General features: G+C 44.1%; 1 protein-coding gene across 5 annotated transcripts in view; it reads left to right on the top strand.

Annotated features, from left to right (window-relative positions):
• Positions 1–13,611, top strand: part of LOC141105637 (ovostatin-like) — a 91,008-nt gene extending 77,397 nt beyond the window's left edge. For 2 of the 5 annotated variants that reach the window (XM_073595606.1, XM_073595602.1), the window contains exons 29-36: positions 54–283; positions 2,342–2,557; positions 4,931–5,055; positions 5,597–5,687; positions 7,075–7,137; positions 8,879–8,981; positions 12,092–12,151; positions 13,449–13,611. In XM_073595606.1, the coding sequence (XP_073451707.1) occupies positions 54–283; positions 2,342–2,557; positions 4,931–5,055; positions 5,597–5,687; positions 7,075–7,137; positions 8,879–8,981; positions 12,092–12,141 (878 nt within the window). In that variant the 3' untranslated portion in view covers positions 12,142–12,151; positions 13,449–13,611. Of the gene's footprint in view, positions 1–53; positions 284–2,341; positions 2,558–4,930; positions 5,056–5,596; positions 5,688–7,074; positions 7,138–8,878; positions 8,982–12,091; positions 12,158–13,448 lie in introns of those variants that run through there. The other 3 variants (XM_073595605.1, XM_073595603.1, XM_073595604.1) reach the window with 3 other exon arrangements.
• Positions 13,612–27,215: the final 13,604 nt, after the last annotated feature.

Raw genomic sequence — 27,215 nt, 5'->3', positions numbered from 1 at the left:
ATTTTTTTTTTTTTTTTGTAAATTACTATTTTTGTTCTGCTCTGCCCTTCTAGGTGACACTCTTCACTGGCAACGTAAAGAGCGACCACAGCAGCAGACTCCCTACCTGTTCTCTCCTCGTGCCCCCTCGGCAGAGTTGGAGCTAACAGCCATGGTCCTTAAGGCTATGGTTTATGGGGAGAATAGCTCTACAGTTTCTGCAGAAGACCTGAATGAAATGGCAAAGATTAGCAACTATCTTGTTCGACAGCAGAATATACATGGCTCTTACAGCACCACATCGGTAAGGTTTCTTTTTTTGGGAATGCTCCAGAATTTTTCGCAATTCGTTCAACTATGGACCAGCCTGGTTTTTGGAGCTTTAAAGTGTTGGCAAACAAATCTTCATGGCCAGTATGCTTTGAGAAGGGAACAGAGAACTGCTTAGAATGTTGATATTCAGTTTGCAATACATTTGCAAGCACATGAATTTCACATGTCATTCCACTCCAATACACAAGACAGAGTACCAATGCTTTGTTATCAAATAAAAGCCATTCTTATGTCAGCATTATGGAAGTCCTCTTGAAACCCAAGCTAAAGGGGCAAATTCCAGCATCAGAATTAAATACTGCCTGCTATATATTATGGATTGCTGCAATCGGTTGCTAAACAAATTGCATCCATTCACTTCTCTTGATTGGCCATTTTAATGTTGCGTGTGTTAGTTTGCAGCCGTTTGTAGACAATGGCAGCCAATAAATGTTTGGCTTTTTTTACCAGTTGACAGCAATTTACAATCACATCTGGTCATACAGAATTTAAATCGACCTGGTAGTCCCTATGTAATTTTGGTGAAAAGGTACAGCAACACCTGAGTGCAGCTGGAGACCTTCTATGTGTATACTAAACATTGCAAGTAGATTGGTCCTTTTTTATTACTAAAAACAAACACATATGAGACGGACAATTTTCCACAAAACTCTGACAACACTTCATGGTTTCCATTTGTTTGCCAAATTATGTAATTAAAACCTCCATCTGTAGTAGAAGCAAAATGCAAAATTTCGATAAAAAAAAAAATACAAACAAATTTTATGATCCTTCTTGTATGTCTTTAACTGAAACTCATTTGGCTGTATTTCTGATGCTTGCTATACCCCATGTCTACATTTTACTGTGTACTCAATGTAATCTCCACTGGCTACGTATGTCTGTACAGTATGATTACAGTCCAAACCTTTTTGTCACAAAAAAAAAAACTTTAGGGCACATTAAATTGCCCAACTTTTTTTTTGGTAAAGTGCAAAAGCTGAATCTAAATAGATACTCAAACGTTAAAATTGTATGCGCCCATATAATAGTGACCAACTTCTGTACCCTCTATTTTGCATAGGTGAAGCTTTAAAAGTCCCTACAGGTCCTTAGTTTTTTAGGTACACAGGAGCACTGATGCTAGAATTGTGTCTCTATTGGAGACAATACCAATAATCAGATACAACCAAACTGAATAATAGGAGCCATCCCCAAAATGGATCCTTATCCATGTAAATTTTAGTCCATAATAAAACGCATATCTAACATCAATAGTTTGTAAATTATTAGAGGGGATGATAAGGGGCTATATCCAAGAATTTGCTGATGAAAACTGTATCATTCGTAGTAATCAGCATGGATTCATGAAGGATTGTTCTTGTCAGACCAATCTAATAACATTCTATGTGGAAATGAGCCGCCATCTAGATAAAGGAAGGCCTGTGGATGTGGTATACCTGGATTTTGCAAAGTCATTCGATACAGTTTCCCATAAACGTTTACTTTACAAACTGAGGTCTGTTGGCATGGACCATAGGGTATGTTCTTTGATAGGAAGCTGGTTACAGGGCCCTGTCCAAAGGATGGTGATAAATGGCGAGCACCCAGAATGGGCTGGGTTGGTAAGTGGGGTCCCACACGGATCTGTCCTGGAACCAATCCTATTTAATTTATTTATAAATTATATAGAGGATGGGATACATGGCTCAATCTCAGGGTTTGCTGGCAATACAAAGCTAACCAGAGCAATAACTTCACAACAGGATGTGGAAACCTTACAGGAAGACCTCAAATTAATGGGTTGGGCAACTACATGGCAAATGAGGTTTAATGTTGAAAAATATAAGTAATGCAACCTGTTATTACATTTTTGTACTGCAAAACTTTTGACTGTATTTTCTATAAGGCTTGTGTACCAACCTTTTTGTCTTTGCCTGTTTTCTTCTTTAGTTTTCCACAAGTGTTGATTGTTTCTACACATCAGAGCTAAAAAAAAGTGTTTTGGATATACTAAATTGTTTGTCTTTTTTTTTTCTTCCCCCCTCAGGACACCATGGCAGTGCTGGACGCCCTGTGTAGTTATGGAGCCCTGGTGTACCAGAAAAATGCCACAAACACTGTTCAGCTGAAATATAGAGATCAAGTCATCAGACAATTCAATGTTGACCCATCCAGCAGAATCCTCCTTCAGTCTGAGGTTCTTCGTCAGGTTCCTGGGAACTACAGCATGGTGGTGTCTGGGAATGGCTGTGTGCTGCTGCAGGTAACGTTCTATTGCTGCTCATTTTTAGAATTGCCTGATCACCTGGTGAATGATCAACATGGAGCTAAACCTTGGATGGAAAAGGTCCCATGACTTATTACACCATAACTACACATAGGGCTAAATTTACTAAAACAGGAGTGCACAATCTGGTGCAGCTGTGCATGGTAGCCAATCGGCTTCTAACATCAACTTGTTCAATTAAACTTTGACAAAAAAAAAAAAAAAATAATGTAAGCTGATTGGTTCCTATGCACAGCTACACCAGATTTTGTACTCTCCAGTTTTAGTAAATCAATTCCATAGCATCCATGTTTCACTTCAATGTGTGGAATTATATCATCGATGATGAGTTGATTGATGGTTGCATTATATATGTGTTTGATACCCTTTAACTTTTGTAATAAAATTTGGGGTTATATTTTTAGGAGATCTATTCTCTCTAGAAGGTACATTTAAAGTCCAATTATTTTTTTTAAGCCTCTCCTCACCTTCCCACTTTGATTTGGTGGTTGGAGTGGAAATTGGATACATTGGATATAATTCAGCAAGTCCATAAAACATATCCAAAAATACAAAGGGAGGGGAACTGCATCAGCAGCTAATGTTTTATGTTCCCTTATCGCTTATTCATAGCTCAAAGTCAGCTATGACTAAACGCTAAGGGAGCACAAATCATGTTAGCTGGTGATGTTTTTTTTTTTACTTGCTGAAATTTAAGGTGATTTTACTGGATGTGCGGCCAACCATAATTCTTTTTGCTCATTAAAATTGAGGGATAGCTGCCAAATACTTCAGGTGGCAGTGATCACAAATTTCCACACAACTCACCATTTAGATTATATCTCTCAGCTGATTTGCTCCTGTACTCCCTTGCAATTAGACATGTCCTTGGGGCATCCAAAAGTTGTTCGCTGTACCTCCAAGGCACATCCAGATCCTAAACCTGAGACTCTACTGCCATGTTGCTCATCCAGTCAAGCGTTTAGCTCCACCATCAAGTTTTCTTTTAGTCAGTAGCTGTTGCTTATAATCATAGAGAAATTGAAATACAGATCGAACAGTAAATCTTGGACCTTCTCCATAAACTCAGCACATTTGTCTCCCACAACAGAACTGTACATCTACAACCTGTTTTTATTGCTTTTGGTGCCCTTCAAAGCAGAGGTGAAAAGCATATCCCTGCGTTACAGAGCATGGGGTGCAGGCTTCTTCTGATGCCAATCCAGAGGGCTAGTAAATGTAAAGAGGAAAGGATCACTGCTACTCCTGGCCAGCCCAGGTGAATAAAAGATAAGGAGTGGACTCGGTCTACATGTCTCCACCAAACCACATCAGGCCGCTACTTGTTTTTTCACTTGGGCTGGTCATGACCAGTGTAGGAACTAATGTCCCCAACTTCCACTACCCACTCTTTATTTACTACTCCCCTTTCCCTTTCTTATCTATAATAATTAGATAACGCACACAGGAGTTGTTTTGGAGTAAAAAAACGGCCATAGCAGCCTCCTTTATTATAAAAATATAAAACCAACTTTTAAATAACTCTTTTAATGAACATTTTGTACAACTATGTATAACTTTTAACTGACAGTTCTTACACCTCTCAATCTTTGGTCTTCTGATGGAACTCTTAACTTCATCTCCTCCATTTCAACAACTTCACCAAACACCATACACTGCGGTACATAATTTTACCATACCAGGCCACCAGCCGTATTTAAAAAACAGCTCGGTGACAACACCCTTCCCGCAGTGTAACATCTGTCTTCCAGCCTCGCCTTCCGCTGTAAGAACAGAACACACCAGAGGGGCCCAGAATACTGAAAGCCCCCCACCATTTACCATCACCTCTTTGCATTTTGTACCACCATCAGAGACCAAAGATGCCGCCGATAAATTGCTGCTATGACGACCACGATCCATTCACCTGTAATAAAGAAAACAGAAACAGCAAACCAGAAAATACCCACAACAAACCAAAAAAGGGAGGGTGGGTGGGCAACTTCCCCTTTGTCTGTCTCCTCACACTGCTCCTGCTTAAACCCCGCCTATTCCTTTTATATCTCCCCACCCCTAAAGTTAACTTCAATCCCCTCCCTCTTACTTCCTTTCAATTTTAACCCTCCGTTGTCTCCTGTTCCACCTTGTCATGCCCAGCCCTTCATTACCATTCCATATTTCCATTATCATTCCGGGCCTCCCTGAAGTAGCGGTGATCCTACAGATGCTTATCCAGTCTGCTTTTTGATCCTCCTTTCCTTTGTTCCACAGTAAATGAATGCCAGGCTACCTTTTTGTATTTGTTATATGCATTCAAGGGAGCAATAATCAGACAAGCTAACATTTGCTGTTTGTGTCTATTCCCTACAGACTGGAGTTGAGTTCAACGTTCCGGTGAGACCGAAAAATTCTGCCTTTTCACTGTCGTTGACCACATTCCCAGGCAATTGTCAGAATGGAGTGGCGTATTTGGTTGACTGTCAAGTGACTGCCAGGTAGGGTAAAGAATTGTCTTTAGTTCTTGAGCTGCTTTTGTTTTAATACAAGATCTTCAATAACTGAAGGATGCCGTAATCTGTAGAGGTAAAAAAAAAAAAAAAAAAAAAAAGAGAATGTCATGTGCTAGTTGTAGATCTCTCCGTAACCCTTCACAGTGGGGCATAAATTATTAAAACAAATTCTCCAGCACTTAGACCAACCAGCTCGGGGGCTCTAATCCTACATAAACATTTTAAAATAAATTCTCTGCTGTGTAACTCTACCTATAACTCCTATACAAATATGAATGGAAGCACAAATAAAGAGCCACTGTGACTAGTGGAACAATTAATGGAAACCGAAGAAGATCACAATTCACATTTTAAACATCCCATCACTCACTCAAATGTCTTTCTTCCCATTGATCTGGGAGTAAGTCAAGGTCTGGTATAACTTTTAGGCTTCAGCTTGTGTATAAGAAACGTGTACCGCAACAAGTCCTTGTAGAGTTTTTTGTTTTCTTGTTACTTGCGCTTATTTTACTTTTTCTTTTCTCAGCTATCATGGTATTCAGAACAAGTCCAACATGGCTGTGATAGACATTCCTCTCTTATCGGGATATGTAATGGAATACCGTTCTCTTTCTAAGGTATCGTTCCTAAAGCCATGTGGCAGAATTATACCTGGCAAAGCGTCATAAGGGATTTGTTGTGGGAACAATAGGGGGGCAGACTACTGGGTGCTACAGAAAAGATAGTTGAAGGGCTCGAATTCCAACACAGAGATTGTGGTAGATGCACAGGAGTGACTTGAAGGAGAACATTAGTTGGGAAAAACTTGCCAATAAACATCATATAGCCAGAAGTAAGACACTCGTGTTTATTGTGTGAAGGGTATTGTGACCAGACCAGAGTTCTGTTTCTCAAAACGTTGCACCAAATCTGACAGACCCTTTTCTGTTCAAGCATGACTGTGCCACTTTGTACAAAGCCAGCTCCATAAAGACATGGTTGACCAGTTTTGGTGTTGAGCAACTTGAGCATCCTCATAAAATAAAAATCATCCCTCCCAATGCTCAGAGGTCCTCCACAGAGAAATGGCTATACAGGCGACACGTCCATACATGGCCCAATGCTTGGCGAATGCAGCCCAATTCATATGGGGGAATCCAATGTGAAACTACAAAGACGCCAAACTGGGAAGGCAGAAACATCTAGTGCATTTCCCAAAAAATGTATATGCATTACCAAATAGAATGCATACTCCCAAAAGTGCAGTGTTAAACATGTAAGCCAGAAGATACCACGTGGTGCAGGGTTCAAATGCCCCAACAACCTCCTGTATACTAGAAAACTGATGGTTTTTGGGGGCGCACCCCCTTTTCTCAGAGCTGAAATGCATCAGCATGCTCCACATGGCATCTTCCAGCATACATGTTTGACACTGCACTTTTGAGCATAAGCATTCTGGTTGGTTATATTGTCTTTGAATAAAACACTTTTTGGGTAATGTACTAGGTGTTTGCGCTTTCCCCTTTTCTTTGTAACTTGAGTGTCCTGCACAGAGCCCTGACCGCCACACTACAAAATACCTTTGGGATAAATTGGAATGCAGATCATGAGCCAGGTCTTTTCATCCAACATGAGTATTTGACTGAATAAGCACAAATTCCCCTAGACACACTCCGAAATCTCCTGGAAAGCCTCCTTCAATCTTTGTGGCTATAATGGCCACCAATCTTCGAAGGAGTGGGGACCCCAAGTTAATGGCTATGGTTTAAAAATGTAAGAAAGTAAACTCAAGCCAATAAGGTCAGGTGCCCACAACATTGGGCATTATTGTCTGGATTTTTTCTTTTTCGACTGATAGGGATGCTTACCTCAACAAGCCAATCAGGCAGGCTCTTAAACAATGATGTTGTAGGTAGATGTATGCAGAGTGAACTTTAGGTGTTTCATCTGTACCAGACTTGTACCATGTGTCTATTTATGTGTCTCACCTGGTTTTCTTATACTTGTTATATTTTTAATTTGCAGCTGCAATCTATGTTTCCCAGAGTTGAACAGATGAAAAACCATCTCATTGTGTATTTAAATGATGTAAGTCCTCCCATGACGTGAAATCTGAATGTAACGCTCATCCACGGAGGAGCTGCCGAGAATATTCCCAGGTCTCCCTTGCTAGTACAGAGGCTGCCAGGCTCGCACAGTCCCACACACACTAAAGTATATTCATTAAAGAGCATTGTCAATGTAGACCATTTCCACAGGGACAGAAAGGAGCATCGTAAGACCAACACCACCAAATTCTAACACAAGGGACGACAAAAAAGCCACCAGGCCAATTTCCATAAATATTAGTTCAATTTAGGGACAAAAAATAAGTAACCATTCTCATGCATCAATTCCCATGCATAGACACTAGGCCTCAGGAGGTAGACAATATATGATGGTTCCATTCCAGCATCATGCTTATCCCTAAGCAGGTGGTCAGGCACTATAGCTGCCCTCTGTGTTCTTCACCTATAGCAGTCCCCTTTCCCATAAGGCAAGCAGGCCTACCGGTCCTCGGCTGCCCCCAGGACTTGTACACAATGCTATAGTGCCTGGCTACCACGCCATGATAGGTGCAGAGTACAGCAAACAGGTACTTGTGATTGTCAGACAGGCAGAATGGTTCAATGACCATCCAGGTACAAGGCAGGCAAGGTTCAGAATAGTCCAGTTCAAATCCATTGTCAAAAGGCAGGCAGAGCTCAGAGAGTAGTCGATACAATCTGAGCTTGTCAACAAAGGAATCCTGACAGCAATGCAGGAAAAGGGCAGACCAACAGTGTATGTATTACATGCTCAAGCTCTCTAACAAGCCTGAGACTGCAGGCTTTGCTGGCTTAAACCTAGTTTGGTTTCCACCCAGAGACAGGACATCAATCACCTTGCAGGTGGACAAACAGGGAGAATGTATTGCAGCCAAAACCAGGATGCTGGAATGAGATCAGCAGCTATCAAGGATCGGGATGGGCTAAATGGTCCTGACATCCAGACTGAACCACTGTCTTTGGAATTTTCTGCCTAGGAGATGTTTTTTACTATTTATTGCTGAAGAACTTTAACAGGAGAGGAATTTAGAGTCACAGGATACTCCAAAATGATAATAGCAATCAATGGGAGGACAAACTTCTTAACAGAATATCCTTATAGAAGCAGGCACACGCTACACTCCCAAATCAGGTCTTACTCATGATGTCCCAGGTGCTGCTTGCCACCCAGCATCCATAGGTAAATCTTCACTGATGGAGATAATAGATCCTTCTCCAGATCTGGACTTCCAAACAGTGCCCTCCAGCAAAAATCCATTAGCAATCTCCTCCAGGCCTTCAGCCCAGCTCCTGAGGCCCAGACTGCATTTGTCTTTCTGGCTATCTCCCAGAAGCAGCAGCCCCAGGAGAAATGGCCTTCTCTCTGGCAAGGGTAAAATACTCTCTAGCAAGGCCTCCCAAACCTTTATCACCTCCCCAGCCACCTTCTAGATGCCATCCTCAGGGATTGGCTGGAACATAATATGTATGCTGGCCATTTGACTCTTCCTGTCCTACATTCTAAACTTCTTCCAGAAACAGGTGAGAGAAATCAAGCACCCTAGCTAGGAAAACCTGACCAGACAAACAATCAACCACTGCTCCAATGACTGCAACAAAGCCAAAAGGCAAAATTTAGCCTAACTAGAGGAGAGCTCTGCTGCATAATCCCCTGTAATCTTACAAATTGGTGCAGGACAAAACAGTAAAACACCTTTTTTTTTTTTTTGTTTAAAGTGATTATTTTTGCTTACCTTTTGCAGATGACCAGTGAAGGTGTCTCCTTTATTGTGACACAAGAAATGAGACCCAGAGTGGAGAACTTCCAGGCAAGAACAAGTTGGGTCTACGACTACTATGAGAAAGGTGACCTACACATTATGTTTTTTAAATCTACATTTTTATCCCAATTCCAGATATATGAGTATTTAAAGCCCATAAATATAAAAAGTTTACAGGTTTTTTAAGTGTGTTTTCACTTCTGCCATAAAATAATCTCTACAATACATGCACATATCTATGTGTTTTTATCTTCTTTTTTTAAAACCCCTTTTAACCCCTTCACTTGCAGATCTGCTTTTGTAGTTTATTTTTCCTATTTTGCACACATGTTCAAAAAATCATTTTAGGCCAGATTAGTTAACCCCTCCAAACTTGATGTTTTCTGAAAGCAGAGATCCTGGAGAATAAAATAAATAATTATTTATTATAAAATAAAAGTTTAGTTCCAGTTCTTTGTCTCCAAGTATTTGTGCAACGTTTTATTAAAGCGCAAATTTTAAGCAAATCACTAAAGTTCCGTTTAGGACACACAGACGCAATATATATTCCTGAATTTTTGGTAACATATAAAAAATGAGGTTGCATTGAAAAAAACGATCACCAAATATGTCAAGCTGTAAAATTGAGCCTGTTCTCACAATGACAAGACTTCAGTACCCTATATTTTTCATAGGCAATGCTTTAAAAGCCCCTACAGGTCCCCAGTTTAAACTTTACTGAACAATGACCCTAGAATTATTGCTCTTAGGAATGTACAACAATGAAACATGTTTTCATACTTAGGCGCCCTGAGGGATGTGTTTACCTTCTGTGTGTGGGGCGGGCTCAATTTTTATTTTTATTTTTTATTTTTAATGAGGGGGTCCCAAGTGCTTTGGAGTGGATACATTTAAAAAAAAAAAAAAATTTATATCACAAATCGGATCTAAACTTTTGACAGGTTCTCTTTAATAGGAAAGTTGTATCCGTCAGTCCTTACAGCCTTGCAAACAGTTTGTGTAGGGTGCTGCAGTGACTTGGTGGATGGCACCACCATACAATCATTGTAAAATGGGGATCTTCATGACCACACCTTGGTATAGTGATAATCTTGTCCTTTATTCACATAAGGTAACAGGCATCACAGGCTGACATTTATGGGCCTTGCAGTATCCCTCCTTCCCTTTTTACTGCCTTGAAAAATGGATCCTGCAAGGTCCCGAAACGTTGGCCTGTGATGTCTGTAGGAGGGGCTGAATCGTTGGATACCCAGTGGGAAGGGAAGACCTACAGATTCGATATGTATGAACGTCGAAGTTCCAACTAAACCGTAACCTAGTCAGTGGTGGCCCGTCCATACGGGGTGCAGGGACACGGCCCCCCCTAATCTACAGGCACCGGACGCATGGATTTCAATGGTGTTTTTTTTTTTTTTTTTTTTTTTTATGCCCATGATTAGAGCCTGAGGCTCTAATTGGCTTCAAAAAAGCACGGGCTCGGGGCACAGATCGCCACATTCTCATATGTCTGTCTCCCACAGGGGTGTGGGGTTTTGTGTTGGTTTTCTGCCCCCCCCCCCCCCCCCCACCAAATATTGCGCACCAGCCGCCACTGAACTTGGTCTATGTGGCAACACTGAACTGGCCAACAACACTTACAGAGAACTGTGCAGAAATTGCAGAGAGTGATACTCTGATGCCGACAACATCTGGCAGAGGAGGCGGCTGGAGGGCAGTTGTGCAACAAAGCACCTGTAGCAGAAAAGCTCCTGTCTGAAGAACTGCTTAACAGTCCCTATTCTGTCCCTCCACTAGAACCTCTCCCTATGCTAGGTACACTGTCCCTAACCAGCAGGTTCCCGTCCCTGACCTAACCACACCCAAAAATGCACACCAACTATTTGTTGGCACTTCCCACACTGAAGATGGCCACGTAAGTCATCCAGGCCAACAGCGTTCAATCGGACAACTGCCCACCAGATGAGAACTATGGAGGAACCTGAGTTCCCCCTGTCCTCTTTCTACATGGTGGCTGTAGAACAGCGCCACCTGTGCAGGGAGGACAAACTACAAATGCCTACATGCCTGTTGCCTTATGTGAATACAAGACAAGACTACAAGATTATCACTATACCAAGGTGTGCTAGTGAAGATGTTCTCTTTAATGAGACGTCATGGACCCTTGATGTCTCACCTGCCTTTCACTGAAGATAATGTAGTACAGATGGCACTCCCATTAGCTTCTTTCTTGTGAAAACAGAAATTGGAAGTGACATGTGATACCCCTTATTGGCTAACGTGGTAAAAGACTCCATGTAGGATAAAGGTACAAAATTCCCATAGAGAATGTTTAGCAGAGGGGAAAAACCTGGAAGTTGAACTCGGCATCGCCCTGGGTGTCTCTGGGGCAGGAAGCGTCCTCAGCGGGGACAATACTGTAAACTTGCCTTGGGGATCAAAGCCTGCCCTAACCTATGACAATGGCTTCTCATTTTAATAGTCAGTAGACCTGCTGGACATAGGCTTCCATACAAGGTGTGTCGGGTGTGCCTGGGCACACCCTAATCAACGGTGCGTTACCGATTTCCCCCTTCTTTCTGGTGCCCCCTGTCTCCCCCCTGCAGTGCTGCCAGCTTCCCCCCTCTTCTCTCCCGCCGGCTGCTGCGGGGAATTTTTTATGATAGAGAACAGGGGAAGGGGCTGGTAAATATTTAATTTAGCGCACCCTTCCTTTTCTGAATGAACACAGTAAGTGATCTGTACTGATCGCTCCTCTGTTCATTCTTAACTGAAGCATAGTAAACTATTGCATTCCGCACAGAACACTTCCCATTCCTTCACTGTCCAGTGCAACTGAGACTATGGAGAAAGGGACTGGGGTATCTGTCCTCAGTCCCTTTCCCTGTCTCAAGTGTTTAGACCCTTGATATTTCACCAAAGCACCCCCCCCCATAGGGACTCGGAAAAAAATTGTAAACCAATTATAAATTTCAAAAAATAAACTACCAAAACTGTCCACTGCTCTGCTGATATACAGACGTGTGTGCTCTGGGGTGCACACCCTAATGCAATAGGCTGCACACACCTATGCTGCTGTATAAGTATTTTCTTGATGTCCCTATTCTGATTTGAACACCGATTTGGCACTGTTTATTGGTGAGTTTTTATTTTGTTTGTATTTTATTACATCTTATTTGTGTTTTTTTTTTTTAACAGATGAAAATGGCTCTGCTGAATTGCACCACCCATGCACTCTTTCAGGCTAAACAAAGTAAGGTAAAGTAATGCCAATTAACGATATTTTTTTTACTAGTAATGGCAGCGATCTGTGATTTTGCGGCAGATGGATTGGACACTTTACTTGAAACAAATACACACTATAGAGGGATGTGCTTTGTTCAGATTTCATGTCTGAAGTATACAACCTCTTTAACGGAGAATTATACAACAAAAAATGATTAGTTCAGCCCACAAAGGCTACCACTGTTATACTGGCTTTTGAAATTTACAAATACAGAAATGTGGATGAAAGGTTCAGCACTGCGAGAATTTGTTCACACCATATGTGCATGAAAACTGATGGGAAAACCACACTTGCAGAGATCTCCAGTTTCTATGCACATTGACATCAGTTTTCATCCATGTCAGTTATGTGCCCAATTCACATCAATGTTGATGTCGTGTCAGTTTTTTTTTCTTTTTTTCCCCATGTAGAAAACTGCATACACATTGCAGGTTCCTGTGCAGAAAATCCATGGTGTGGTGTGAACAGGGCACATAGAGAACCATTGTTTTGCTTTTTGAGCCCTTGCAGAACACGTGTAGAAAAACTGACATCTCTGTACAACGGTGTGGACCAGTGGCGGCTGCTCATAAGGGGCACCCCTTAGGCTCTAATTGGCTTCAAAAAGGGTGGGCTCGGGGCGCAGTGCCCGCCCTCTTCTGACATCAACAAATTCATATTCGCTAATGTCTTCCTGCTTCTCCTCCCGGCCAATCAGGAAGCGGGTCCTGAGACCCAATTGGCCGGAGTCCTAAGACCCGATTGGTCTAGAAGGAGAAGCGATCGTTGGGACTCGGGAGGAGGTGCAGGGGGGAAGCCGCCAATGTTGCGACCTGGATGGGATAAGTGTGGGGCTGACGAGCAAGCGAAGAGCTAATGAAGCGGGGTGGGGGGATGGTTGGAGTTATTGAGGGGTCCAGGTTTGTGTCCCCCCCCCCCCCAAAAAAAAAAATTGAGCACAAGTCGCCACTTGTGTGAATGAGGCCTAAACTTTTTGAAGGATAAATAGTGCATTTTATATACAACTCTATAGATCAGACCAAAATGAGGAGGAAAGAGGGACTTTGTTCCAAATCGGGGAAGGTCCCTCAAAACTGGGGACAGTTGGATGCTATGCATTGTGTCCCCTCCCTGCTGAATCAAAAATGAGGGGTTATAGTTGGTTGGAAGTGGGTTCTGGGCCGAGCAATGGCATTATAGGTATTGGCAGTCTTGTCTGACTCTGGGATAACAATGCATCTATGCATCTAGGATTTATAACTGATTGATTGTTCTCTTATTTGCCTGCAGGACAAGAAGTTCTGAAGATTTGGTCATCATCTGCTCATTCATCAAAATGCTGTATTGCTTTCCAGGTTCCACTAGTTACGTAACCTATATAGAAAATAAACTAATACTGGAAAGTAAATGTTTGTTATGTTATGTTTAAATAAAAATGTTTATGTGTAACAAATCAAGGTTGTGAATTGTCTTAATTGCACCTGTCAATATCAAAGTAAGGCAATAGTATTTATATTGTACAGTAACTATATTATAGATTGGGGAGAAAACTTTTATTTTTTTTTATTGTTTGTAATCTCAGCTGTGGTTAGGTGATGGTTCTCCCTGGATGTACATGACTCCCCAATCCTCAACAGGCAAGGAATGCACTCTTCCAGTAGTGTTCAGCCTATCTGTGTAGGTCTCTTTCACAGAGGCTCATTAAGCAGTGCATTTTCAGATACTGTATATACAATAGGTAGTGGACTACAGAATAAATATACACTGATTTGGGTTATTTTCACGCAGGAAATGTAGCAGAATACATTTTGGCCTAAAATTAAGAAGAAAGATTATTTGCAAAATTTTATAATCACAGCCAAAAAAAAAAAAAAAAAAAAAAAACATGTTTTTGACATTTTTCTGTCTTTTTTTTTTTTTTTTTTTTAATTTTTTCATTTAGCAAAAAATAAAAATAAAAACCGCAATGATTAAATATGACCAAAAAGCTCTTTGTGTTAACAATTTTATATGAGTACAGTGTTACGTGACTGTGCAATTGTCATTTAAAGTGTAACAGCGCTGAAAGCTGAAAATTGGCCTAGGCAGGAAGGGGGTGAAAGTGTCCGGTATTGAAGTGGTTAAGATGTGCTCCTCCAGTTAATAGGAAGAGTGAAATGAAGTGAAATCTCTTGTTCAGTTTCTGGACGATGGAAAGTAAGTAGTAAAAGGAAGGAGGCACAGCCAGTTTGAGAGAGGAGGCAGTGATGGCCGGTGATGGAGGTCATGTGGGTGGAGGAGTACAATTTGTTGTATGGTCTAGCCCTCGAAGTGGCAGGGCCCTGTGTTGGAGCCCACTACATAATGGAACCCTTCAATGGACCGAGTCCTCACAAAGTATACAGCATCTTCCATCCATGTCTTTGGGCTGAATAAGTAACGTGGGTCGGGTAATTTTGTGTAAAAACTGGTGGAGGAAAATCGGTGTTCTATGCCATTTCCTTCAAAATGACTGTTGCCAGTGCCGGGACAAGTGTCACCGGCAAGTAAGAAGTTATCCTTCCAGTGTAGGGCCTAGTGAAATATTTTGGGCATGAGGGCTTCTATTCTAAGCACATAAACTGTACCATCATACTAACACTTGGCTAATGTAATCATATACAATAGACATGTGCAATTCGTTTAGTTCCAAATTTCCGCATTTTCGGAAATTGGAACATTTTGGAAATTTGAAAATCCAAAAATAAGAATGAAATTCAAAAACCCGAAAATTTTAAATATTAAACTATAGGTATTGGAATTTCCTTTCAAATTTGGCTGTTGGTGAAAGTAACGAGTACAAATTTATCCGAAGTTAGGAATTATCTGAAATAACGAATGCTGTATCTAAATGAATGGAACGTAACTATCTAATAATAAATAACAAGAAAAACCTTTTTATTATTTGTTCCATTCCATTTGTTTAAATGCGGCATTCGTTATTTCGGATAATTTGTAACTTCAGATAAATTTGTATTAGTTACGTTCACAAACAGCCAAATTTGAAAGGAAATTCCAACACCTATAATTTAATAGTGAGTTATTAGTTATTTCAAATTTTACTGATTTTCTTTCTTTCAGATTTTTGAATTTCCAAATTTTCGAAAAAAGCAAAAAAATGAATGAAACGAAAACCAACAAATTTGTGTCAGTGCACATGTCTAATATATAAGCTGGCATCACTTGGGTCCCTGTGCATACCTGCAAGTGGGCAACCTTTTATTATCCTGCAATTGTTGTTGGTATAACACCTACTTTGAATCTAGTACATATTCCATTTAACATAGCATAACCTTAAAAAACTATTTAAAAAATCGTTGGTTAACTTTTAGGTTCTTTTTACTTAAAGCGGAACTCCAGGATCCTTCAGAAAAAAAAAAAAAATGTAATATTCGGACACTTACCTGTGCGAAGCACACTGCGCTTTGTGAATGGCCCGGTAGTGGGGGAAGGGGGAGAAGGAGGAGGAGGAGGGGGGGGGGGTTCAAACTTCCAGATCAGTTCACTGCTTCAAAGTCAGCCGAAAGTGGGAGCGGGTACTAGACATGTGCAATTTGTTTTGTTCCAAATTAATTTAATGAATTTCGACAAATTTGTTAATTCGGAAATATCCAAATTAACGAGAACCCAAACGGATTCTTCAGAATATTCAGAAATTCAAAAATAAAAATGAAAATTTGAAAACTCAAAAATATGAAGTAACTAACTATTGAATTAGAGGTATTGGAATTTCCTTTCAAATTTGGCTGTTGGAGAATGTGATGAATACGAATGTATCTGAAATAACGAATGCTGTATTTAAAAGAATGGAATGTAACAAATTAATAATAATAAAAAACAATAAACGTATCAATTCATTCCATTCCATTTGTTTTAGATGCGGCGTTCGTTATTTTTCATATAATTTGTAACTTCAGATACATTCATAATCAGTGAATGTAATGATTATAAATATATCTGAAGTTACGAATTATCCAAAAAATAACAAATACCGCATCTAAACAATTGGAACGGAATGAATTGATGATAAGTTTATTATTATTTATTATTACTTGTTAGGTTTCATTCGTTTAGATACGGCATTCGTTATTTCAGATAAATTCGTATTCGTCATTCTCTAACGGCCAAATTTGGAAGGAAATTCCAATACCTAGAAGTCAATAGTTATTATTAGTTCGGAATTTCGAATTTCTGATCATAATGAATGAAACGAAAACTAACAAATTTTTGGGCAGTGCACATGTCTAGCGATTACCTGTTAAAACTAGGTACATGCTCTCCACCAGAAAGGTGCCAAATGTGGCAGCGGAAGGGGGGGGGGTAAATAAGCACGCTTATTTTGGGTGGAGCTCCGCTTTAAACATTACAAAGCAGGGAGACAGAAATTAAGAGGGATGCTGTGGAGATGTTTAACATAATTATGTAATACAGTCTGTACAGTTCTTCATTAGCTTACTGTAGGTCGTACTATTATTGGAACTTGAATTTAATTTTATTGAAACAGTAAATGGTAATGAAACTGTAGCTTTATTCAATCAGATTTTGAGTTTGTGACACCGGGGCCATCGAGCAGGTGTACAATTATGTTTGCATATCTTTCCGTTTTTTTCAGCGGTAGCTTGACGTAAATGGACAGAGCTTTGGTAGCCTCCTGAGATATGAATGAATATGAATTGTAAATAAAAGCTGATCATTGTAAGCACCCGTTAGTGGTAAATGGTTTGTCTCATCCCTGTAAACTGATACATCTGAAAGAGAGCTTGTTCTTTTGGAAAAATGACTTACTGCCCAGATCACCTGGTGAAAATTAACATAAAGCCTAAGGAAAACCAATGCAGGCAAAATAATAAGGCCAGGTTCACACTAGCCCTGCACTGTGCATTCCGGTTGCAGGAATTGCATCGATACCTGCAGTTAAATCACGAGATGTGCAGAGCTGTCATTTATTCTGAATGTCACTCCCACACATTCCAGCCCTCAGAGCAATCGTGGGTGTGGGAACCGCAGCATCACCCTCCCTCCTAGATTGTAAGCTCTAACGAGCAGGGCCCTCTGATTCCTCCTGTTTTGAACTTGTACTGTCTGCCTTAATGTTGTAAAGCGCTGCGTAAACTGTCGGCGCTATATAAATCCTGTATTATAATAATAATAATAATAATAATAATAATAATCAAAAAGACCATACAGATTCCCTACGGTCGCATTTTTAAAAAGGTGCATGCACCTTTTGTGTGTGGTTCATGCTGCACAGCAGCTCATTCAAATGAATGGGCTGCAGAGCTCGCACTAGTGCGAACTTAGTCTAAATGTTTACTATTGGGTTCAATACCGATTTAGGCTGCATTCACACCTGAGCATTTTTTCGCCTCGAAAAACGCCCAACAAGCAAAATCCAATTCATTTAAATGGCCCCTGTTCACATCTGAGCATTTTGTAGACTGAAGCAAAACGCCTGAAGCTCAAAGTACATGAGCTTCCTTTTGGGCAGATTACAGGCGTTTTTCTGCTTTTTACATTGGTGACCTTTTGACCTGTCAAATAGGTGTGGAAAACTTGGTCTTTTGGTGTCGGTGGTGCCTTCACACCGTAACCCTATTGGAATTGGCCTTGCTGTCAAAGATTAAAATGATATGCACCTGTCAAACAGAAATGGAAAAATTGGTCTTTGAGTGTCATTGGCACCTTCACACTGTAACCCTATAGAGGTGCTCTTGATGAAAGCAAGGATTGGCCTTGCTGACCCTGTCATTGTGCCATACTCACATAGGTACTTGTTACCGGCCCTCTGCTACATGTGCAGCTGCTGCAGCATTGCCAAAGTCAAGTTGCACCTGGTGGGCATGCCACAAATCAGGCGGTTTACGGGCAAGTGGAATTCCCACTGAATTTGTCAACTGAGCACTGGCTGTGTATGACTGCCTAAAATCGCTACAGACTCTTCTGGCCTGCTTTAGTAGATCTTTCAACCCTAGATACCTGTTTAGGAAATGCTGCACCACCAAATTGAGGACATGCGCCAGGCATGGCATGTGTGTCAACTTTCCCTGTCTAAGGGCGGACAGGAGGTTTGTGCCATTATCACACACCGCCATGCCAGCTGGAGCCAGGAATGGTGGTGAACCACCTCTGGGCCTGCCCCTGCAGAGCTGCAAGAATCTCTGCTCCGGTGTGGTTCCTGTCTCCTAGACACACCAGCTGAAGCACTGCATGGCACCTTTAAGCCTGACACATTGAATAGCCCCTTGACTGCTTAGCGGGTACATGTGGTTCATAGGACAGTTCAGCAGAGAAGGGCATGGAAGTGGAGGAGGGGGTAGAGCTGACAAATCTGGCATCACCACTAGCTGTATAGAGACCAGAAGGCACAACAAGCTGCAGCACTGAGCCCTGTCCTGCATCCTTCTGAGTTGCAAGTAGTTACTCAGTGTGCTTTGAACTAAATATATCATCCCTGACCATGCTTGCTGGACCACATGTCAGCAGTAACATGGACTTTGCTGGTGACTGCCCTGTCCAACAATGCCACAACATTGCCTTCACGTGATGGTAGAGAGCTGGAATGGTGACTGGGAACCTGCCATTGTGGTACAGCACATTCTGCAAATTCAAGGAAGGGGGCAGAATCCACCAGACGGAAAGGCAGAAGTTGTAGAGCCAGCAGCTTTGACAAGATTGCATTTAGACGCTGGGCATGTGGGTGGCAGGGACTTTTTCTTTTTTCGCTGCAGAAGATGGGGCAGAGAAACTTGCCAGCTATAATCTACAGCTGGTGGTGTGCTGCTGGCAGATGTGCTTCAAGGACCTGGGACACCCTGCGCTATACCATCATCCCTGTCAGTGGAGGCTGCTGAGAGGTCATGAGGTAAAGCGGGGGCAGACTGAGGGGACTAAGGAGGAGGAACAGATTTGTGCCCCTTTTGCATGGCTTTCCGATGCTCTTGCCAATGGGCTGAGCTGTGGGAGGTTAAATGCCTTGTCAAGCATGTGGTACCCAAATGGTTTGTGTTTTTGCCATGGTTGATGTGCTTGAGACAAAATTTGCAAATTGCAACAGTGCGATCGGCTGCATATGTACTAAAAAAGGCCCAGACAGCTGAGCTGTGGGAAGTGGACCAGGAGATAACTCCACAATGTGATGGAATAGGGTGGCTGCTCTCTACTCTTCCATGATGGCTGCCTCATTGGAGTTGTGCCTCACCCTCACTTTCCTCCTCTGCTGGCATCCAAGTCACATCAGTGATCTCATCATCATCTCCATCCTCTCCTCAATACCACTGGAGACAACTTGGCAATACACTGTGGCTGGAGGAACATGACTGGGAATTTGTGTACCCGTGTTCTCCCCTCTCTGTAGGCTCATGTTCTTGCCTTCCTCAAACTCAGAACCAACATCTGAATCAAGTAATGGCTGGGCATCAAGGATCAAGTGGCAGACCCAAATCCAGGTCATTTTTTTCCCCCAAATGCAATTAAAGTCAGGCTGGATTAGACTTGCTTCTAAAAAGAAATATATATATTTTATATTTTTCAAATGCATTCATTATTTTAAATCATTTTTATTTTGTATCCAAATCCCATGGAGGTGCCATCTATGTCTTCCCTTAGGCCACTGATGCTCTTTATATATCTCATCACCACATAACCAGATAATTGATCTTCTGAGTATGTGACATGTTGTCTGGTAATATTTGCTATTAATTACTAAATAAAAGGTTTGCAGGAAAGATTCCTATATTCCTTTCAGAAAAAAAAAGATTTATATATGCACAAAACATTATTTTGTTTTATATATATTTTTTTTTTATTTAAGCATACTTAAATGTATGGCTGAGAATTAGTTTTAGCTATGAACATGTGAAAGTTGATTTATTAAATGAAATAAAGCAGCACAAGGGCATATAAAAACAGGATTAATTTCTGATTGAATACATTACACCCCCCTCTATTCGCTGGTTCAGCGTGGGAGGAACTGTAACTCTACATTTTCTTCATGCACCCCAGCAACATCTGGTGGCAGGCAAAGGAATTGCAGGCCAGTTAGCAACAGTCACTAAACACACACAGTAAAAGTGTCCCTTGTGTGATGTCTCAACTGTAAGGAACCAATTTCTCCATAGTCCCCAGCCACGCCATCCCCTGTGTCCATGTTTCCAAGGGCAACAGCGACATCCACAAGCCCCATCCACATTCTTACTGTAGCAGCAGGACAAAGTTTTGCAGACAGTGAGTGGTCGTTAGCGTTGTACCCACGCTAGACACCTGTAATAGAAGGGCACGATTCCGCTGTGATTGCCACATATGACAACACATGTTAGTCACTGAATGCTGGACTTTCTCTAGATTAGATCTGGTAGATGGTTGCTATGGCTAGCGGGAGGTAGTGAAGGCAAAAATCTCGGTGGGACCTCCATGTAGCGCACTACTCCCTTGGGAGCTGCTGATTTGTTCATTTGCCTTTTACGATCCTGCTTCCCTCCGACCCTCCCATGCAATTCCCATTTCACAACAGACAAGATGCTGAATTTTTATGTTGCCTTATTTGAAACTGATTGGTAAGACAGGTCAATGAAGAATATGAGATGTACTGATAAATCCCATTCTTAATGCATGTGAGATATTAATCCATAGCCGTAGCTTTTAAACTCCCTCTGTCCTGTCCTTTCCTGTTTTCTGAAGTACACTTCCTATATGGGCAGCTATGCATCACTCTGAATAATGCCATGAAAGTTGAAACTCAAAGTCATAGGCCTCACCACCTATTTCTGTGACTTGCAGTGTCCATCTTCCATCACTAACCCCAAGAAGTGTTTCCTTATTTCTGAATAGCTTCACTGGGTTTGCACTCTCCCAACAACAGTCCATGTTGTACTCACAGAAAGCTGTTTTCCAGTCTCCTTCTTCCGCTTAGTTGCTACTTCCTCCTGCGTTACTTGCTGACTTCTGCTGCAGGGAATCTGACGGTGGCCTCCCCAGAGTTATTTTCAGCTACCCAGCTCCAGGATCTCTGAACTCCCGGGCTTTCCAGCCACTTTAATCCTCCCGAACTTCCTCCTGATGGCTCCTCCATCCCTCCACTCCGCACGGCACGTTCCCCTCCCCGGCAGGGGAACGCCCTAACACACCAGCTACTCCATGCTTTCCTGATTTCTGCCTCCTCGACTCCCCAGGACATGTGACCCCCCCCTTTTTATGAGAGACCGCCTTCAAGACTACAGAAATTAACCATTGGTCACTTCTTTTGCATGGGGTTTCCTGCCACTGAGGTCTCAGCCCATCCTCTCTTGCCAGCAGAATCCACTCCCAAGCAGAGGAGGTATCCCTGAGCCCAAGTGTAGGCGGCCACACCCCCTGCTATTCTAGCAAAACACCACTAATCCTCTACCAAATTTTGGTAGGAGCGCTACATATTCAATCAGAAATTAATCCTGTTTTTATATGCTCTTGTGCTGCTTTATTTAATTTAATAAATCAACTTTCACATGTTCATAGCTAAAACTATATTACCATACTTTTAAACTACGAGGCGGAGGAAGATGGCTGACCATATTCAGAGTACTGTACATCAGCCATGCAGCACCGGACCGGACTATGCACTCCACAGACGCAGGTGACCTGGAAGGAAAAAGGGTCGTGTGTCGCCCACCCATGCGGTGAGAGAGGTGTCTTCTGCATCGTCTATCTCACAGCTACCAGAGGTAATACTGGCGAAGCCTGTGGCCTGGCTGGAAACTGGGATGGGGTCGCTGTGTGTGGGAAGGCCCCAATTCGAAAGTTCATGAATTGTTTTCCGTCCAGGGGAGATGGGAGAAGTGACGTGCTAGCAGCAGAAGGCGGGGCCTGGTGGTGGGGCGGTGGACAATGGAGGCATGAGAGTTGGTGGCAGTGAGGGAACGGGGTGAGAGCCCGTGACAGTCGGTGGCCGGCCAGGTGTCCTCCCCTCTAGGCGGCAGGTGAGACCGCACAATAACCGGCTCCGGGCAAGGAAGAGACAAGCGGCGGTGAGCCGTAGAACGGAGCCTGCTGTAGCTTAGTGGGTGGAGGTTTGACGGAGCAGGAGATCCCTGCTGCCTATGACGTCCCTCCGACCCCCCCCCCCTTAGTCTCTCCCCCCCCGGCTCATAGACGCCGCTGCAGCCAGCCCTCTCCAGCCTGGTGTTTGGCGCGGATTTTAAAGAAGAAAGCTGAGGAGCAGCATCACACGCAGACAAAGATGACTAGATCTTGCTAGTCGGAAGACAGACAGAGCGCTGCCCCCCCCCCCCGGATCCTCCGCTCCCCAAGGCTGTGCTGGTGCTGATTAGGGGCGAGGAGCCCATTCAGAAACTTGGAGCCCCCCCTGTAAGAGGTCTTCTGGATCCAGGTAGGATCGGTTTTGCTTATTACAAACACGCCATAGACATAACTTATGGGTCTGTGATGAACTGCTGGTAGATTACCTGTGCCAAGTGACTTAAATCATTCAGCACAAGAAGATAAAAAGACTGTAGGAGATTGTCTGTGGCGGTGATGGGTTGGCATTGCAGGTGGGAACTATAATGAGATTTGAGAGCCTAGAATAAAATCCATACAATCACACTGACATTGTTCCTGCCAAGTGAATTATTGAATACCAGGAAGGGATGAGCATGAGAGGACGCTCCCAAAAAGCAGCTGATCCTAATAAACCCAGAGACAGTCTGAACTCTAGCACAATTCAAAAGTTTTTAAAAAGCCCGGGGATGGAAAACAGGCAACAAGAGGTGAAGGAAAAAAAAAGTTGACAACTAAAAATAAAAGGGGCTCAGGGGGGGGACGGCCAGCGCAGCGTACTTACCCGATGCAGATCCAGATTGGACTATGGAGACTGACCCTGTTGGTGAAGCTCTACCCACTAAAGCGGAGATTCAAGACATGTTTAGGAAATTAGAAAAAGTAATTAAAGAGGAGATTCTAAATGTAAGGACAGACATGGGTAACCTTCTTAAGAGAGTAGAGGAAGTGGAGAAGGTGATAGAAATGCAAGAGGAGGAAATCTCTGGGTTAGAGAAGCAAGTAAAAACACTACAGATGGGCCAACGTGAATTGATGTTAAAATTAGAAGAACAAGAAAACCAAAATAGGTGACAGAACTTAAGAATCATGCCGCGTACACACGGTCGGACTTTCCGGCATACTTGGTCCGGCGGACCAGAGTGTGCCGGACAATCCGCCCGTGTGTGGGCGGCGGCGGACTTTTCCGGCGGACTTCTTCCCAAAAGCCCGCCGGACCTAGATTTTAAACATGTTTGAAATCTTTCCGTCGGACTCAGTTTCGGGCGGAAAGTCCGCTCGTGTGTGTGCTGGTCCGACGGAAAGCCCGCTCGTGTGTAGGCTGGTCCGACGGACCAAATACGACACGAGGGGATGGTATTGCATCTCGCGCTCGCTGCAATAGGAAAAACAAATCTTCCTATTGCGGCGAGCGCGGGGCATACCAGGCCCTTAGGTCTGGTATGGATTATAAAGGGGAACCCCGCTACGCCGAAAAAACGGCGTGGGGTCCCCCTAAAATCCATACCAGACCCCGATCCGAGCACGCAGCCTGGCCGGTCAGGAAAGGGGGTGGGGACGAGCGAGCGCCCCCCCCCCTCCTGAACCGTACCAGGCCGCATGCCCTCAACATGGGGGGTGGGTGCTTTGGGGGAGGGGGGCGCCCTGCGCCCCCCCCCCCCCAAAGCACCTTGTCCCCATGTTGATGAGGACAAGGGCCTCTTCCCGACAACCCTGGCCGTTGGTTGTCGGGGTCTGCGGGCGGGGGCTTATCGGAATCTGGGAGCCCCCTTTAATAAGGGGGCCCCCAGATCCCGGCCCCCCACCCTATGTAAATGAGTATGGGGTACATGGTACCCCTACCCATTTACCTAGGAAAAAAGTGTAAGTAATAAAACACACTACACAGGTTTTTAAAATATTTTATTAAACAGCTCCGGGGGGGATCTTCCTCCGGCTTCGGGGGTCTTCTTCCGGCTTCGGGGGTCCCTCCGCTTCATCTTCTCCCGGCGTCCGGTTGGTTCTTCTCCGCTCTCCGGCCTCTTCTCCCGGTGTCGCAGGTCTTCGGCCGGCCCCTCCGCTCTCTTCATGTAGCTCTATTGCGAGCGGAGGTCCGGACTTCTGGGCTTCTTGGCTTCTTGGCTTCTTGGCTTCTCTTCTCTTCTCTTCTCTTCCCCCAGATGTTGACACGACGCTCTCTCCGGCTGGACTGGTCTCTGAGGGCTGCGTTGTGACTTATATAGGCGGAGACCCCGCCCCCATATGATGTCACAGTCCCTGGGCATGCTGGGACTGTGACGTTTTAGGGGGCGTGGTCGACCACGCCCCCTAAAACGTCACAGTCCCAGCATGCCCAGGGACTGTGACATCATATGGGGGCGGGGTCTCCGCCTATATAAGTCACAACGCAGCCCTCAGAGACCAGTCCAGCCGGAGAGAGCGTCGTGTCAACATCTGGGGGAAGAGAAGAGAAGAGAAGAGAAGCCAAGAAGCCAAGAAGCCCAGAAGTCCGGACCTCCGCTCGCAATAGAGCTACATGAAGAGAGCGGAGGGGCCGGCCGAAGACCTGCGACACCGGGAGAAGAGGCCGGAGAGCGGAGAAGAACCAACCGGACGCCGGGAGAAGATGAAGCGGAGGGACCCCCGAAGCCGGAAGAAGACCCCTGAAGCCGGAGGAAGATCCCCCCCCGGAGCTGTTTAATAAAATATTTTAAAAACCTGTGTAGTGTGTTTTATTACTTACACTTTTTTCCTAGGTAAATGGGTAGGGGTACCATGTACCCCATACTCATTTACATAGGGTGGGGGGCCGGGATCTGGGGGCCCCCTTATTAAAGGGGGCTCCCAGATTCCGATAAGCCCCCGCCCGCAGACCCCGACAACCAACGGCCAGGGTTGTCGGGAAGAGGCCCTTGTCCTCATCAACATGGGGACAAGGTGCTTTGGGGGGGGGGGCGCAGGGCGCCCCCCTCCCCCAAAGCACCCACCCCCCATGTTGAGGGCATGCGGCCTGGTACGGTTCAGGAGGGGGGGGGGGGCGCTCGCTCGTCCCCACCCCCTTTCCTGACCGGCCAGGCTGCGTGCTCGGATCGGGGTCTGGTATGGATTTTAGGGGGACCCCACGCCGTTTTTTCGGCGTAGCGGGGTTCCCCTTTATAATCCATACCAGACCTAAGGGCCTGGTATGCCCCGCGACGGGGCTAGCAAGGTGTCAATCTCGCCGATAAAAGCGGCAAGATTGACATCCTTCTCTAGTCCCGTCGCACCTGAGTCACGTTCAAAATGAACGGACTTGTCCGTGTGTGGGCAAGTCCGTTCATTCTGAAAGTCCGCCGGAACTCCGGCGAAAGTCCGTCGGAAAGACGGGCGGACTTAGCCCGCCGGAAAATCCCGGCGTGTGTGGGCAAGTCCGTTCGTTTTAAAGTCCGGCGCACCTGGCGGACAAAGTCCGTCGGAAAGTGTGCCGGACCAAGTAGGATAGAAAGTCCGCTCGTGTGTACGCGGCATCAGATCTCTACCAGAGCAGAGCGAAGATCTGACAATGGTAATAAAAGAAATTTTCAACCCCCTTTTGGGAAGGAACCCTGAGTGTGAGCTGAAAATAGATAGAGTCCATAGAATCAGAAAACCCCCAAAATTGAGAGATGAGGCGCCGAGGGATGTCATAGTGAAGTTTCATCAGTTCGAGGACAAAGCGAAAATATGGAGCAAATTAAGAGGGGCACTCCCTGTGAAATACAATAACCAAGAGATCCAAATATTCGCCGATCTTTCCGCAGGAACTTTGGCAAGGAGACGTCAGCTGAAACCACTATTGGACATATTAAGGGGGGCTAATCTAAAATATAGTTGGGGTTTCCCTCTCTGAGTGTGACGAAAGAGGGTAGGACTTTCAAAATAAGATATGCTGGTGATCTTCAGGACTTCTGCAGGAACTTGGATATTGTCGCCCCTGTTTTACCGGAGGGGGTGTTTCCATAGTAGAGGGCACAATGTGTTTTTTTCCCTTCTGTTTCTGTGTTTTTTTTTTTTTTCTGTTTTCTCCTCTCGCTTTTCTCCTTGGATTCGCTTAGTGCTCTATGCATTTAAGAGAGAGGTGGGCTGGGGGGGGGGGGGGGGACAGGGTAGGAGATGGTTGGGGGGGGTTGGGGGAGGGGGATTAAATGTTCCTACTGCTTCCTGAGATCTCTAGAGACCCCTACACCCCCCCAATGAAGGTGGGGGGGTCGGGGGCCATCGCTGACCATGATCAGGTCCACACTCCAGGGCACAAAGGTGTTCGGTGGCATGAGTAGTGTAGACTCAGCACTGCGCTCCAGGGGCCAGGTAGTGGCGAGGGTTGGGAGGGGGGAGGGAGATGGATGGGTAAGGGGGGGGGGCGAGCTACCCCACGCAGACATGTGACCCATGGAGCCCCTGGGGTAAACAGCAAGTCACTAGAGAGGCCCTAGGACCAGTTAAATGGATATTAAGTGTTTGACCTATAATGTTAAAGGGTTAAATTCCCCCAATAAAAAGGCATAAGGTGCTGAGAGAGTTACAACAGTATGGGGCAGACGTGGTGTTCTTACAGGAAACTCATCTAGTATAGGAAGCTGGGGTAAAGCTGTACTCTAGGTATTTTCCCATATGGATATATAGCGATTCCCCTATAAAAAGGGCAAAAGGGGTGGCGATAGGCTTTGCTAAAGGATTACATTTTGTTCAAATAGATAGGAAGGCGGACCCGGAAGGGCGCTTTCTTTTTCTAAAGATCAGAAGTGGAAGTAAGACCTTAACCCTAGCTAATGTATATTGCCCCAATCAAGGTTCGACCAAATATCTAGCCCAGGTATTAAATAAGCTGATGGAATTTAGAGAGGGGGAGATGATACTGGCTGGAGATTTCAACTTTTGCTTGAATCCATCCTTAGATAGTTCCTCAAATGCACGGGGGATGAGTAAGAGTCTCTTGAGAAAAAAAATTGGGAAAAAGCTACACAATTGTCAACTGATTGACGCATGGAGGGTGCAACATGCAAAGAGCAGAGA

This window comes from Aquarana catesbeiana, linkage group LG08 (genome assembly GCF_042186555.1).
Source record: "Aquarana catesbeiana isolate 2022-GZ linkage group LG08, ASM4218655v1, whole genome shotgun sequence".
Classification (NCBI taxonomy): Eukaryota; Metazoa; Chordata; class Amphibia; order Anura; family Ranidae; genus Aquarana; species Aquarana catesbeiana.
This window is presented reverse-complemented; position numbering and strand designations above follow the sequence as displayed.